Source organism: Tachysurus fulvidraco, chromosome 5 (genome assembly GCF_022655615.1).
Source record: "Tachysurus fulvidraco isolate hzauxx_2018 chromosome 5, HZAU_PFXX_2.0, whole genome shotgun sequence".
NCBI classification, from domain to species: domain Eukaryota; kingdom Metazoa; phylum Chordata; class Actinopteri; order Siluriformes; family Bagridae; genus Tachysurus; species Tachysurus fulvidraco.
The window spans coordinates 20,847,023-20,863,285 of NC_062522.1; the positions used below are offsets into that span (position 1 = coordinate 20,847,023).

The 16,263-nt window shown below is 38.9% G+C and overlaps 2 protein-coding genes across 3 annotated transcripts in view; one reads left to right on the forward strand and one right to left on the reverse strand.

Moving 5' to 3' along the window:
- The window catches only part of rtf2 (replication termination factor 2), a 51,667-nt gene that overhangs the window by 26,639 nt on the left and 8,765 nt on the right, over nucleotides 1–16,263 (reverse strand). The window contains exon 5 of the mRNA XM_027146549.2: nucleotides 13,363–13,441. Coding sequence (XP_027002350.1) covers nucleotides 13,363–13,441 — 79 coding nt within the window. The remainder of the gene's footprint in view (nucleotides 1–13,362; nucleotides 13,442–16,263) is intronic.
- Nucleotides 6,306–13,336, forward strand: LOC113642845 (beta-1,3-galactosyl-O-glycosyl-glycoprotein beta-1,6-N-acetylglucosaminyltransferase 7-like). 2 transcript variants are annotated; one of them, XM_027146546.2, is made up of 4 exons: nucleotides 6,306–6,881; nucleotides 10,371–11,347; nucleotides 11,564–11,659; nucleotides 11,810–13,336. In XM_027146546.2, exons 2-4 carry the CDS (start codon nucleotides 10,429–10,431, stop codon nucleotides 12,034–12,036), a joined length of 1,242 nt encoding a protein of 413 aa, XP_027002347.2. In that variant the 5' UTR covers nucleotides 6,306–6,881; nucleotides 10,371–10,428; the 3' UTR covers nucleotides 12,037–13,336. The 2 variants fall into 2 exon arrangements, with proteins under 2 accessions (XP_027002347.2, XP_027002346.2); XM_027146545.2 differs by lacking the exon at nucleotides 6,306–6,881 and adding an exon at nucleotides 9,517–10,268.

The following is a 16,263-nucleotide window of genomic DNA, read 5'->3' on the forward strand; positions in this document are numbered from 1 at the left end:
ATCTGGCCTCCCTAACTTTGTCTCCCAAACGTCCAACATGAGCTCTGATGTACTCATTCCTAAACCTGTCCAATCTTGTCACAATCTCGTTCAAGAGAACCTCAACATCTTCAGCTCGGCTACCTTTAGCTCAGACTCCTGTCTCTTCCTCAGTGACACTGTCTCGAAACCATACAGCATGGCCGGCCTCACCACTGTCCTGTACACCTTCCCCTTTATTCTTGCTGATATTTTCCTATCACACAGAACTCCTGACACCCATCTCCACCCATTCCAACCTGCCTGCACTAGCTTCTTTACCTCTGTCCCACTCTCTCCATTACTCTGGACTGTTGAGTACTTAAACTGCTATGAATGAAAGGGAGGGAAGTTCCACTTCCCTCCCTTTCATTCATACACATGTACTTAATCTCACTACAACTGACTTTCATTCCTCTTCTCTCCAGCGCAAACCTACACCTCTCCAGGTTTTCCTCCACCTGCTCCTCACTCTCACTACAGATCACAATGTCATCTGCAAACATCATAGTCCAAGGAGACTCCTGTCTGACCTCCTCTGACAACTGGTCCATCACTACAGTAAACAGGACGGGCCTCAGAGCCGATCCCTCATGCAGTCCTACCTCCACTTTGAACTCCTCTGTCTGACCTACAGCACACCTCACCACTGTCCTGCTCCTCTCATACATGTCCTGCACCACTCTGACATACGTCTCTGCTACTCCTGACTTCCTCATACAGTACCACAGCTCTTCTCTTGGCACCCTGTCATATGCTTTCTCCAAGTCTACAAACACACAGGACAACTCCCTCTGACCATCACTATACTTCATCAAAATTCTCAGAGCAAAAATTGCATCTGTTGTGCCCTTTCTGGGCATGAAGCCATACTGCTGCTCACAAATTTCCACTACCTTCCTTAACCTAGCTTCCACTACTCATTCCCACAGCTTCATAGCTTCATTGTATGACTCATCAACTTTATCCCCCTATAGTTACTGCAACTCTGCACGTCACCCTTGTTCTTGAAGATCAGCACTAACACACTTTTCCATTCCCCAGGCATCCTCTCACTCTCTAAAACCCTGTTGAACAAACTAGTTAAAAATTCCACTGCTGCCTCTCCTAGACACTTCCAGACCTCTACCGGGATGTCGTCAGGACCAACTGCCTTTCCACTTTTCATCCTCTTCAAAGCCTACCTGACTTCAACCTTTCTAATCTTATCTACTTTTTGTTCCACAGAATTCACCCCTTCTACTATTTTTTTCCCTCTCATTTTCCTCATTCATAAGCTCCTCAAAGTATTCCTTCCATCTCCTCTGTACACTCTCCTCACTTGTGAGCACCCTTCCATCTCTATCCTTAATAATTCTAACTTGCTGCACATCCTTCCCATCTCAATCCCTCTGCCTAGCTAACCTGTACAAGTCCTTCTCTCCTTCTCTAGTGTCTAACCTAGTGTACAACTCGTCATATGCCTTCTGCTTGGCCTTAGACACCTCCCTCTTCACTCTGCATTGTAACACCTTGTATTCCTGTCTATTCTCTTCAGTCCTGTCTGTGTCCCACTTCTTCTTGGCTAATCTCTTCCTCTGGATACTATCCTGAACTTCCTCATTCCACAACCAAGTCTCATTATCTCCTTTCCTCCTTCCAGATGACACACCCAGCACCTTTCTCCCTGATCACTTATGCTATAGATTCCCATTCATCTGGCAGCACTACCTGACCACCCAGAGCCTGCCTCAACTTCTGTCTAAATTCCTCAAAACATTCCTCCTTTTTCAGCTTCCACCACTTGGTTTTCTTCTCTATCTTTGACCTCTTCCTCTTACAGACCATCAGAGTCATCCTACACACCACCATCCTATGCTGTCTGCCTACACTCTCTCTCACTACCACTTTACAGTCACTAATCTATTTCAGATTGCCTCTTCTACATAGGATGTAGTCTAACTGTGTTCTCCTACATCCACTCTAGTCACTCTGTGATCCTCCCTCTTATGAAAATAAGTGTTAACCACAGCCATGTCCATCCTCTTAGCAAAGTCCACTACCATCTGTCCTTCAATGTTCCTTTTCTTAATTCCAAACTTGCCCATCACCTCCTCATCACCTGTGTTCCCCTCACCAACATGTCCATTAAAATCAGCTCCTATTGCCACTCTCTCACCCGTGGGAATACTCTCCATCACCTCATCCAATTCACTCCAGAATCTCTCTTTCTCCTTTAACTCACAACCTACCTGTGGGGCATAACCACTAACAACATTCAACATCACCCCTTCAATCTCTAACTTCAGCCTCATCACCTTGTCTGACACTCTCTTCACCTCCAGAACATTCCTCACAAACTCCTCCTTCAGGACCACACCTTCCCCATTTCTCTTACAATCCACACCACACCTCCCCTTCCACCTGGTCTCCTGTACACACAGTATATCCACCTTCCTTCTCTCCATCATATCAGCCAGCTCTCTACCTTTCCCTGTCATAGTACCAACATTCAGTGTTCTTATTCTCAGTCCTACACTCTTACCTTTCCTATTCTCTCTCTGTCTGTGCACTCTCCTCCCTCCTCTACTTCTTCGACCAACAATTTCCACCAGCTCCCTGTAGGTCAACGGCACTGATGGCGGTCGTTGTTAATGAGTGTCTAAACAATTCAAATACATAAATGTGTGAGGTATATTCACTACCCTGCTCAACATTTCCACAGATGCCCCTGGCAGTAATGTAAATGCTGGCTGGGGGGGAGCTGGACATCCGGGCCTTTAATTGGAAAAACCAAGAAGTGTCAGTACATCAAGGCTGTAAAGGTATGAACACTACAAAACATATACCAGCCATTACAATACTGTATGAAACACAGGAACATTGTGCAACTATTGTACATGTGAGAAGTTTATGCCGTGCGCTATACAAGAAACAGGACAATCTTAAAAACACTATATTTGTCTTCGCAGGAACGTACATCAGGGATATCTGTGTCCGCAGAGTGAAGGCAAAAAGACCAACAAGTGCTAAGCATCTCTGGGAACTCCTTCAAGACTGTTGGAAGACCATTTCAGGTGACTACCTCTTGAAGCTCATCAAGAGAATGCCAAGAGTGTGCAAAGCAGTAATCAAAGCAAAAGGTTGCTACTTTGTAGAACCTAGATTATGACATATTTTCAGTTGTTTCACACATTTTTGTTATGTACGTATATAATTCCACATGTGTTAATTCATAGTTTTGATGCCTTCAGTGTGAATCTACAATTTTCATAGTCATGAAAATAAAGAAAACTCTTTGAATGAGAAGGTATGTCCAAACTTTTGGTCTGTACTGTATACCAGCCATTATAATACTGTATGAAGCACAGGAACATTGTGCAACTATTGTACATGTGAGAAGTTTATGTCATGCGCTATACAAAAAAAAGGACAATCTTATCAAAAACACTATATTTGTCTTCACAGGAACGTACATTATGGATATCTGTGTCTACGATGTTGAGGATTACCCTGGATAATTGAGAGGAACAGCATGTTTGCTAACAAGTTGGACACCACTAGATTTCCTCAAGCTCTGGACTGTTTAGAACAGTGGCACAGGCACAAGGTCCTACAGCAGGCAACAGACGTCAATATTACTGATGCTAGTCACAGTTAATACCTACACTCATTCCTTAATCTAGTTTGTTGTACACACATTTCAACATGGAATAATTAATCCAAAACAAAAGCTATGTATACAATATTTAGAAATGTAAGAAAAAATTTATGTTTATTTTAATGTGAGTAATTCAACTGTTAAGGACCCTTATAAATGGTCTGACAATGCACTATTTATTGCTCATTAAACTAATGTTATATGTAACCAAGGAGAATGAAATAAACCCTACAGATGTACAACAATAGACTAATAACCAACAGAGATACAGCAATGGAAATAATACTAGTAATTTATATTCCTTTTTATACATTTTTTTTTTATTAACTGCAGTTTTGGTTTTAAATAACAATAAATTACATTGCTGTAATTTATTGTGCTAAATCATCAGTATTTAGCACATAGTATTTAGTAAAGTATTTAGTATACTTTATACAGTAACTATGTTCATACCCAATTGAAGGCAAATGCAGGCACAGAGCTCCTGATGCTTGAAATATACTGTTTTTGTGATCAGGCCAGAAAGCTGTTGAAAGTTGCTGTGCTTTGTAATATGCAGTAGCAAGAAAATCAGCCATGCAAACTGATTCATTATATCAAGCCAATGTGCCATTCGATCAAGGTTGGACACATGCATTTTATTTATACTATAATTTTAACCCAAATCCTGTGGTGTCTTATGGAGCTCTGGGACTTTATGTAGCACCATTGTCCAGAACCATGTTGTTTCATTACACTGTGTACTGCATCAGCTATATATGATCAAAATAACAATAACAGCCTCTTGACCTGATCATTTGTTTGTTTTACTCTATTACAAAGGTGTGACGTACCTAATAAATGTTAGCCTGAATGATAAAGAAGCAGTCCAATAAGTTTACCATCAATGATATTTGTGTGCCACTGTTTCTCATCCACACTGCAGTAATCTTGCTAAATAGCATACAGTCATGTTATGACACCAAAAAAGAAATCCACACCCCACCCATAATAAATTACTAGTTGAGAGATGAGTCAAGGTTTCATTGGCCTAGTTAACTTGGCCTAGATAATTTAAATGAAAACTATAAATAATTTCAATGTTGCCAGTAATAAATGAATAATTAATGAATAAATACATGCTCGCTCACTCCATTCGGTCCTATCTAAATATGTCTCCAAGAACCCTTGTCCTGAAAAAGCCATGCACAATCCCACAAACATCTGACACCAGGTCATGAAAGGTTTCAGTGCTTACATATGGATTTATAATAGATTTTAATAGCTATATACCAAATTTTAAGAACCTGTTATGTTAGATTTATGTATCAAAATATTTTAAGATTTTAGATATGTAATTTTTTTTATTAGGCAGCATTTTATTACTGACATGAAAATGATGCTTTTCCATTCACATATAATCTGCCATTTATTTATCTGTCCACGCATGTGTAGAAGAAAAGACAGACAAAGAGGATCAAGCTTTTTAACCACTTTTTTTTTTTTTAAAGGTAGTCGTCATGGTGTAAATACAAATACAGCAAGGGTCAAACTGTCCAGAGCCATCAGAGTGGCAAAGTACGCACATGCGCAGAGAATCCACAGCTACTTCCTAAACAGCAGAGATACCCAGTGCATGTGGCAGGTCATCCAGGCAATCACAAACTACAAAACAACTTCATGTTCTTCAGCCTCCCTCCTAGATACGCTGAGTGAAAAAAGTCTACAGTGTCCTGCCCCAATGTCTATCGTCCCGTCGCAAGATCCAGCTTCCACCCTCAATGGGCTCCCTGCAGTTTGTGTATCATCCAAAATTTTTCAGGGACAACAACATTGCCACGGCCCTCCATCTGGCCCTCACTGACCTGGACAATAAAGATGCTTATGTACAAATGCTGTTCATAGACTTCAGTTCAGCATTCAGCACAATCATCTCTCAGCACCTCATTGAGAAGCTGAATCTGCTGGTCCTGAACACCTCCCTCTGCAACTGGATCCTGGATTTCCTGACTGGGAGAGCTCAGTCAGTCCAGACCAGGAACAGCATCTCCAGCACCACCAGACTGAGCACTGGGGCCCCTCAGGGCAGTGCGGTCAGTTCACTGCTGTTCATTCTACGAACTTACATTGTGTCTCTTAACGGCCAAGTGTAGAGCCAATAACTTGTTACTAAAAGTAAAATAAAACATGGTTGTTGAGTACAGAAGAGAACAGGGTGACTGTTCTTCGCTGAGAATCTATAAATTCTCCGTAGAGACCGTAAAGAGCATCGAATTCCTTGGTGTTCAACTCTCTGAAAAATTCATTGGTCACTCACCAGCTCCATTTCCAAGAAAGCCCAGCAGCATCTCTACTTCCTGTGAGATAAGCCCATGTTCTACAGCGGGATCATTGAGAGCATCCTGAGCAGCTGTAACATTGACTGGTTTAGGAATTGCACCATATCGATTCAGACTGTGCAACAGTTTCTTCCCTCAAGCAAATCAGGATTCTCAACACCCATAACTTAACTGTTCCCGAACACACACACACACACAATCTAAAAATAGAGAAGAAGTACATTACAATGATCACCGGATGCATAGCCATGCTGATTTAATGTCAATTCAAAAACAGGTAAGCAGCTAGAAGATGACCAAAAATTAAGTTGACAAGTAGTGGAACTGGCAGCTGATTTGGTTTACTGCTTGTAGACGCAAGTTGCAACAGCACCTTGAACATGGCACAACATGTTTGCCTAACCCAAAGATACTCTGAAACTTTTTGTGGAAGCAGAAGAGGTTTTGGTCGGATTAGCAGTATGTTGTCAGAAAAGAGAAAAACGAAGAGACCTCTTAAGAAAAAGTAAACTAGTTTAGTCGCATGGAAGATGGCATGATGGAAGAAAAGAAAAGTCAAACTGAAATCTAGTTGAAAAAGGTGGTGAAAGAAAAATTTTGAGATTACAAACTGAGATTTAAGGGCAGTACTGTAAGGGAGAAGGGAGGAGAATTGGAAGGTGCATATGTCTTTCTCTCTATCTGAGTAGTTAAACCTCTAGTCTCAGAGTGAACAAAGAACATTTATATACAGTGTCAAAAACAAAAGCTTTGCCGTGCCAGCTTCACTTAGCGCACAGGTAATCTACCTGACTGGCAGTCAGCAGAAACAATGCTCCTCTGTTCAATGTGGGTCTTTAGCTGAGGTTTCAATAGAGAAGATTTTCCTGGACATCAACATTCTTTGATATCTTCATAACGTAAAGGTAACAGTAGTCTATTGATTTATTAATGCGTGTGTGTGTGTGTGTGTGTGTGTGTGTGTGTGTGTGTGTGTGTGTGTGTGTGTGTGTGTGTGTGTTGAAAAGAAACAGATTTTAGAATATATATTTGGTTATCATCTTATAATAGGAAATACTACAAAAACTGTCTATCTTGACTACATTCAAAATGGTTTTATACTTGCTAAGGTGTAAAAAGGTGAAAAATGAATGGTTATAAGTTATTCATTGCCATTAAGGCACACAAACTGAAGCTCCAAGTCAAGTCATTTCCTCATCTCTACAAAAATAATGTAATAGTAGAATAGCTTTCAGAGACACAGAATACCTGCTTTCAACAATACCTCAAAAATTATATGCCACAGTAGTTTTGAACTAACAGCAAACAGACATAAGAATCCTTTACAGCCAAAACTGTACATTTGGTTTTTGTTCAAACAGAAATGATAAATGAAGAGCAGGACCAATCATTATAATGCTGATAATGTTGTTTATAATATAAGATTAATAAAGACATTTCCAACCCAGTAGTGTTGCACTGGGGGAAAAATGCAGTACTGTTTTAAAAACATGAACAGATGTTATCAACAGACTTGTTGTTAGAAATGCCTGTGCAGATCAGGCAAGTAAAGACAGTAAACCTACGTTTTCACCATTATAATTAAAATAATTGGTGTTGGGCTCGATGGTTTCTTCTTTCATAACTTTAAGTCAAGTGTCAAACACAATGTGGGCAGTCTTGTTTCATTTGGCCTATGTGGGCTTAGAAAAAAATAATACTGTTGATGTCAGTACCTGTTTCGCTGAAGCTGGTTAAAATAACATGTTAAAGTTACAGCCAAGGTTTTGCGTCTTTAACTGTTTTCATTTCCAACAATTTTCAAGCTCGACAATCTTTTTCATTGGTTCTCACTTTCATACTTCTGTAATTAATCTGCCTAGGACAGGGGTCGGCAACCTTAAACACTCAAAGAGGCATTTGGACCCGTTTCCCACAGGAAAAACACAGGGAGCCACAAAACCCCTTTGACACCTAAAATGAAGATAACACTGCGTATATCATTTTTTACCTTTATAGAAAGTATAGAAAGAACTGTAGCGTTGCATTTATGAAATCAATTAACAGCTACACAGTAAACAAAATTTTATTTCTACAAAATATTTCTATTTATTTGTCACTTTCTTCAGAAACTTTTCTTTTCTTGCATTTATCCATGTTTTCCTACCTGGGGTTGAAAAGTTTGATCTGAATTGAATGAAATTTTCAATTTATGCAGTTATGATGCATAGTTTGAGCGACAAAAAAAATTAAACACGGTTTATTTTAATGTTACAAGAGCATCATAACCTTAGAATTTAGAATGACCTTAAAAAGTAACTAACTAAAATAAAATAAATTTAAATTAAATATTTATTTTCCAAATCTACAGGGAGCCACAGCAGAGAGATGAAAGAGCCACTTGCGGCTCCGGAGCCACGGGTTGCCGACCCCTGGCCTAGGAAGTTCAAATTGCTTAACCTGTAACCTACTTCTGTATAATCATCATTTATGATCATTAAATATGTGAATCTTCACACCATTATATAGCTTTACCAAGTCCTCATGTAGTCTTGTCAATCTGGCATCAACTCCTCATTCTGAGAGTTTTCTTTGCTTTGCAATAGCAAGAAGGCAGATAGAAAGCTAATTTTGACCTGTACTTTGGATTAATGTTACCCAAAATGTAGTAAAACATGAGCAACTTATTCTTTGAAGCATGAGACCCAAGAGGATTGCAAATTTCGATTTCATCTGAATAAAGGATTATCTGTAAAGCAGAGGGTCTAGATGAAAATAAAGGGTGTGAACGCATTAGTTCGCCATCTATGATGTCATAAAAATATCCACTGCTGCATTTTTTAGATCCAACATTTATCATGTCAAAGATTTTTGGATGAGACAATAATTGTTCTAAACCCTTTATCAGGGATATATAATGGAAACATTTGTTTTTTTATTGAAACCTGGTCACTTCATGCGTTTTCTGTGATTGGACAGCTATCCGATCGTAAAAAGACCAGGTGTAAATGCCCTCCGATCCGGTTTCGAGACGGATATAAATCCGATCGCCCAAACCACTTCAGGAGGTGGTCTGGGACGCATTTAAGATGAAACTGTGTAAATGATAGGAATCTTATCTTTAGAGGTGTAAATGCATGTGGTTGTTCAAGCCACATACGACAGTGCTATACTCCTCCCAAACAGAAGTACGTCACTCGCAGGTGACTCGCGAGTCGTGCATCACGGTGGAAACAAATATGTTTTCCCACCAGTGCTGGCTCTGATCTCTCAATGGGTCTTAAAATGTACTGCTGCTGCCAGCGAAAATGCAGCAACAGTAAATGCTGTTTTTTGTAGCGACCGCATATACCAAAGCGTGTTCCATTACAAATACCCCGGAAATTAGGTAAAATATATTAGCATTTTGGGCAGGAGTAGAAAGATCGGATTGATATCCGATTCGCCAAGACCATTTTTTGTGGTCTAATGTAAATGGAACAGTTTTAACAAATCAGATAGCTATCGGATCAGAGAATACACATGAAGTGACCAGGTATAAAAAGGCCCTAAGTTTTTCTCTTTTCTGACAACATACTCCTAATTCGACCGAAACCTCTTCTGCTTCCACAAAACTGAATTTTTCTTTTATAACAATGTCCTGTCTATATGATGTTGAAACTGCAGCAAATGGATATTTAAAGGACTCAAAGAGTCCCAAAGCTTCATGTTGAAGTTCACTTCCTGCATGTTTGTTGAATACTGTTTGTAGCTAACTCCTCAAGCTGTTCAGTAACTGAGCTTGATACTCCTGAACTGCAGCCACAACATCATTCACACCGCATTACCCTAAGTTTGGTAATCCACTTTCATTGGTCGTACAATCATTACTGCAAGGGACAGTACAGCCTTCACTGTATCATTGGAGGGGACTGATACTCTTAAGGGTGCATCTGTGGAAACGTATAGTGGACACCCCTCCGCAATGACTTTGCAGTCTGAAAGATGCAGAGGGACCTGCATATCTTCAAGACGGGGAAAGTGTAATCAGAGTAATCAGGTTACTAGTTAAAAGGAAAGTTCCAGAAGGAAAGTCGTTTTGTCCAATAACGGCTCTCATTCCAGTGATTGGCTCTCCTATGAGCCAATCTTTCATAAGCCAAACTTTAAACAGCACTTTCCTAAGCCCCGCACAGGGTGCTGCTGCACGGGCAGCGGGAGAGAGGAGGAGGAGGAGGAGGAGAGACAAGATGGCACAGCTAACACCATGAGCGTGAGAGGCGGAGAAATTGAGTCAGAGGGGGGAAATTCAAACAAAGCTGCTATACAAAGTGGTATTCAAGAACGTTATTGTAATATTTAAATAGTAGATCTATTTCTTTTAGCCAAAAACCTCTCAATTAACTTATTGATCTTACCCTGTCTACACATTTCAGGTGCCTGAACGTGGTCTGGTCGGCTTTATAGTGAAATAATCTCCATCTTGAGAGTACCATGTGGAAATATATTCTATGCTTTCTTATAAGCACCACTATCTTCATAGGCATATATTTCAAGGGCACGGTTTATTATGCTTCAAAGCTACAGCTGCCTGTCTTAAGATGCCGTCCACCTGCTGAAAACTGTAAAGTTTTTCCACCTACCAGCCCGTACACAAGATGGGAAAGAACAGAATGCCAGGACCTGGACTTTAACAGTCTCAGCTGCAAGCGTATACAATCAGAGCATCATTTTATTATGAAGACCCTGAGCAAAGAAGAGGAGGACTACCCTCTGGCCTTCATCATCACTATCCACAAAGACCTGGAGATGTTTGTGCGCCTGCTCAGAGCCATCTATGCACCACACAACGTCTACTGCGTTCACATAGATAGCAAAGCCCAGACAGAATACAAACTAAGTGTTCAAAGATTGGCAGAGTGTTTTCCCAATGTTTTTCTAGCCTCAGTTAGCGAGATAGTGACCTATGCTGGTTTTTCTCGCCTGAAGGCTGATATTAATTGCATGAAGGACCTAGTGAGGTCTCCAGTGAAATGGCGAAAGGTGATCAACCTGTGTGGCCAGGATTTTCCTGTCCAGAGCAACCTGGAGCTGGTAAGATATATGCAAGATGAACAATGGAAAGATAATAACATGACTCCTGGCATAAAACAGCCAGTGTACGTACGACACAGGACTGAAATACAACACAAGGAAATCACAGGTCACTATGTGGCCTCATTGAGGGAAGACCACAAAAAGACACCTCCTCCACACAACCTGACAATCTATTTTGGTACAGCCTACTACAGTCTACAAAGAGCATTTGTGGAATATGTGCTCACCAGCCCAGTCGCCAAAGACCTGTTGGAATGGTCAAGGGATACCTACAGCCCTGATGAGCATTACTGGGTAACCCTTAACCATCTGGAAGGTAAGCACAGTCTACTCATGAAATTTCAATTGAATAAAGACCCATTAAAATAAGTATTTAATTTTTTTGTTCACTGCTAGTGAAACAGGTAAGAAGCCAGAAAATGCAGCATCTTAATGCACACATGTATAACACCTCAATTCACCTGAGCGTCTGAACAATTCAAATACATAAATGTATGAGGTATATTCACTACCCTGCTCAACATTTCCACAGATGCCCCTGGCAGTAATGTAAATGCTGGCTGGGAGGGTAACATCCGGGCCATTAAATGGAGAGACCAAGAAGGGTCAGTACATCAAGGCTGTAAAGGTATGAACACTACAAAACATATACCAGCCATTACAATACTGTATGAAGCACAGGAACATTGTGCAACTATTGTACATGTGAGAAATTTATGCCATGCGCTATACAAGAAACAGGACAATCTTATCAAAAACACTATATTTGTCTTCACAGGAACGTACATCAGGGATATCTGTGTCTACGATGTTGAGGATTTACCTTGGATAATTGAGAGGAACAGCATGTTTGCTAACAAGTTGGACACCACTAGATTTCCCCAAGCTCTGGACTGTTTAGAACAGTGGCACAGGCACAAGGTCCTACAGCAGGCAACATTGCCCATTCGGTTATCATGGAAACTTGCAACAGAGGTCAATATTACTGATGCTAGTCACAGTTAATACCTACACTTATTTTGTTGTACACAAAATTCAACATGGAATAATTAATCCACGAAACAAGAGCTATGTTTATATAATATTTAGAAATGTAAGAACAATTTTATGTTTATTTTAACGTGAGTAATTCAATTGTTAAGGACCCTTAGAAATGGTATTAATAATTCTGACAATGCACTATTTATTGCTCATTAAACTAGTGTTATACGTTACCAAGGAGAATGAAATAAACCCTACAGATGTACAGCAATAGACTAATAACCAACAGAGATACAGCAATGGAAATATAGAGGTTACTATAGGTTTCCCTGATCTGTACTGTTTCTCTTATGGTGCATCGAAAATATCTATAACTGAAACTGACTCTGATCAGACTTGCAAACTTCGTCCCACATATTCAACAATGGTTTAAAGAGACCTTTAGACCAGCATTGTTGGAAAAGGGGAAAGGCAAGAAGAATAAAAGGAAAATTAACAAAAGGTTATACTGATTATTTTTTAATAATACTAGTAATTTATATTCCTTTTTATACATTTTTTTTTATTAACTGCAGTTTTGGTTTACTTATCCTGGCTTCATATTTACTGCAGACGACATGCAATAAACATTGCTGTAATTTATTGTGCTAAACCTTCAGCATGATATTGTTGTAAATATAATACTTTATACAGTAACTATGTTCATACCCAATTGAAGGCAAATGCAGGCACAGAGCTCCTGATGCTTGAAATATTCTGTTTTTGTGATCAGGCCAGAAAGCTGTTGAAAGTTGCTGTGCTTTATAATATGCAGTAGTAAGAAAATCAGCCATGCAAACTGATTCATTATATCAAGCCAATGTGCCATTCGATCAAGGTTGGACACTTGCGTTTTATGTAACCTTTAACTTTAACCCAAATCCTGTGGTGTCTTATGGAGCTCTGGGAGTTTATGTAGCACCATGGTCCAGAACCATGTTGTTTCATTACACTGTGTACCGCATCAGCTATATATGATCAAAATAACAATAACAGCCTCTTGACCTGATCATTTGTTTGTTTTACTCTATTACAAAGGTGTGACTTACCTAATAAAATTTGTCTAATGTATTTCCATTAAAACGAGTTAGCATACAGAGCCAATAATAACATCAGCCTCAGACTTCGTGCCTACAAACTGCCCCACCTACTTTTCCCCCAACCTAGTTATTAAAGCAAACATTTAGATTTTTCTATTTAAATTATCATAGTTCTCTGTATTAAATAGCAACAACAGATAATTGTATTCTTTGAGGCTAATGTCCTCACCACTCAACATGTACACAAAACTTGTATGGTAAGGCTTTTTACCTTATGGCAGATCTCCGTCTTGACCTCTTTGAGAGCTCGTTCTGAGAAAACGCAGCCACAGGTATGCAAGTAGCAAAACCTGACAAAAAATAATAATAATGATAATACCATTAGCATAAATATGAGGTCAGAAACATAAAATGTATTTGTCATCATGTGGGAAAATCAAAGAACCTTCACTATTTAAAAGAAAAAATTATCAAGGTTTGTTTTATATTTATGAACAATTCTCAATTGTGGATTATTTTTTATTGAAAAACAAAAAATTTTTTAGTTTAAACCTTGGAAAATGTGAATCCATCTACAGTAACTAAAGGAGACAATGGTTCTTTGAATAAAAGATGTGTAAATAAAAGGAAGGACATTTCAATAACAAGTTTAGAGTTACTTGTTTTCAAACAAATTCACGAATATAAAGTTGTAGAGTAAACTTTCAAATTGAATTTCCTCATTTGAAACACTACAGCATGTCATTTCATCCTAATGGGGCTTTTGAATGGAACGGCATTCCCAGAATCCAAAAGTAAAAGCCAAAAGAAAAGAATTTTTTTTTTTCCCCCAAGAACCTGAGCTTCTTCCATGTTCAAGTAGTGATGTCAAATCTACACGGCTGCTCTATCGAGAAGACAGCATCAGAAGTAGACAAAATAACACTTTCTGGGCCCATATTCATAAAAATTTAGTGCAAAGAGTTTCTCCTAGTTACGAAATTCTAAGAAATGTGGGCAATTCAACTTGAAATTAAAGAGAAGATCATAGTAAAAATAAAACTTGTTCAAAAAGCATCTTAAGCCTCAAAAGAGCTCTAAGGGTTAAAAATAGGGGTGGCACGGTTCACAAAACCCACAGTTCGGTTCGTATCACAGTTTTAGGGTCACGGTTTTCGGTTCTGTACAGTTCTTGTTGTTATTTTTTCTTTTAATCTTCAACACTCCAGAAATTTCCTTCAGCATTTGATATATAGCTTATTAGCTTAATTATCCACAATTTTAGGATACAGTATTAACATTTTTGTAATGTAATCATGCACTACCTGAATTTGACTTGACTTTATGCACATTATTGGGACCATCTCTGAGTAAAAGCTTGATTGAGTATTTTGATACAGCAAGAGAGAAGACATTGATGATGACATGCTTTCCCTTTATTTGGCAAAAAATAAAGGAGAATGTGTATTGTTATCTCTACAGGAACTTGTGCCTTTTTAGCACCCAAAGACTGAAATTAACTTGCATTTATCAAACTGCCAACTGTTTAAAGAAAATTAAAGAAAATGAGAGGAACAAGCTCTGTCCTTTAAACAAGTAAAAATATTTTAAACATAAATATATAATATAATGTAATAACATTATATCATGGGGCTATAACAATAGCAAAGGCCATAATCATAAAGTCAAGCATAAGTTTAACCATCTTAACACAACTGTCATATTAGAAGTGTTGCCATTAGCATATTGAATGCATTTTGCACAATGCTTGCACACAGTCGCAGTTCTATCTACTGTTTTATTTCCGTTGTCATCGTAATGTTCCCACACACCAGATTTGAACGACGCGGGCGCATCCGCCAACTCCGGGCAGCTTTCATTATCTCCTCCACTTGCCATTTCTGCAGCACTCCTTACTCAACATTTACTGTCTATATGTCTGTATGTTCGTGCGAAACTGTCTGAGGCAAAACTGAGCACGGGGCTACATTGTGCATGCGTCGAACCGTGCGACGCACACACGAACCGAACCGAGACAAGCGAACTGAACAGTTCGGGTGTTTTTTCATGTACCGTGCCACCCCTAGTTAAAAAGTGTTAGGAGTAGTGAAGAGGATTTTTTGTAATAGGCTTAAGAGTTTCTTAGCAGAGGAGAAAATGGCAGAAAGGTGAAAGGTTCAAATATCTTAACATAAAGACAAAGTGAAGGCTTATAATTGATCCTATTTTAAAAGCACTATTGTTTTTTTATTGGACAACCAATCACAGTCTTCAAAAAAATGTGTCATACCTAGTAACAGGGTAAAGCCCCGCCTCCTCTCTAAGATAAATGTGTTTGTTTTCTTTGCTCAGAGTTGCTCTGAGATCAAAGTCCTGAATCAGATAAGATTCCTAGTTAGACATCTCCTCTTAAGAGAAGATTCCTAGTTAGACATTCCCTCTAAAGATAAGATTCCTATCATCTTTAGAAGCATTCTAAATATGGGCCCTGATATTTATAAGACTTGTACACTCACTTATACAATTCTGGGTAGGTTTCCATATGCTCTCAAAACAGCCAAATGGAAAAGCCACAATGAGCTTAGAAAGTTACTGTTATTTGACTGTGAGAACAAATTTTAGTCTTCAGATGAAGAGAAGTGCAGCTTAGCAGACTATTGTGTTGGTCAGAGAAAGTGAGAAAATAAATAAATAAATCCTGTACTCATGTAGGACAATACGGTATAATCTACCTAAGGACACTCCACACACATATTGTAGCTAGCTAGCTTAGCAAGCTAGCTTCTTAGCAATTGAGCCATAATCAATATAGCAAATTAGAAAAAAAAAACAGTCTTGGGTTGGATGTTAATTAAGGTTTTTTTTTTTCTTGATTGCTCAGTTGTGAGGTATCTGAACATTCAGAGGTGATGTGAAGTGTAGCGAATGTAGTAGAGACTCGCCTTTCACGGCGCTATAGTGGCAGGTTCAAATTTCACAATAAATTTCGTGTATACATTTTAAATCACTGAGTATTCATTTGGACTGTTACTATGCTCTGTGTAATTGGTTTTAATGAATGAATCGTTTTATCATAAAGGCTTGTGAACAACAGATATATAGACAGACAGACAAACAGACAGCACAGGTAGATAGATAGAGATGTAAAATAGATGAAAATATGATGGAAAACATGAGACTGTAGACATAAGCT

Excerpts from the sequence above, each read along its gene's own strand:
- LOC113642845 (XM_027146546.2), top strand. The coding sequence starts at position 10,429 with ATGTGGAAATATATTCTATGCTTTCTTATAAGCACCACTATCTTCATA. Across the intron at positions 11,348-11,563 it reads AACCCTTAACCATCTGGAAG|ATGCCCCTGGCAGTAATGTA; the intron begins GTAAGCACAGTC and ends ACATTTCCACAG. Across the intron at positions 11,660-11,809 it reads AGTACATCAAGGCTGTAAAG|GAACGTACATCAGGGATATC; the intron begins GTATGAACACTA and ends TTGTCTTCACAG.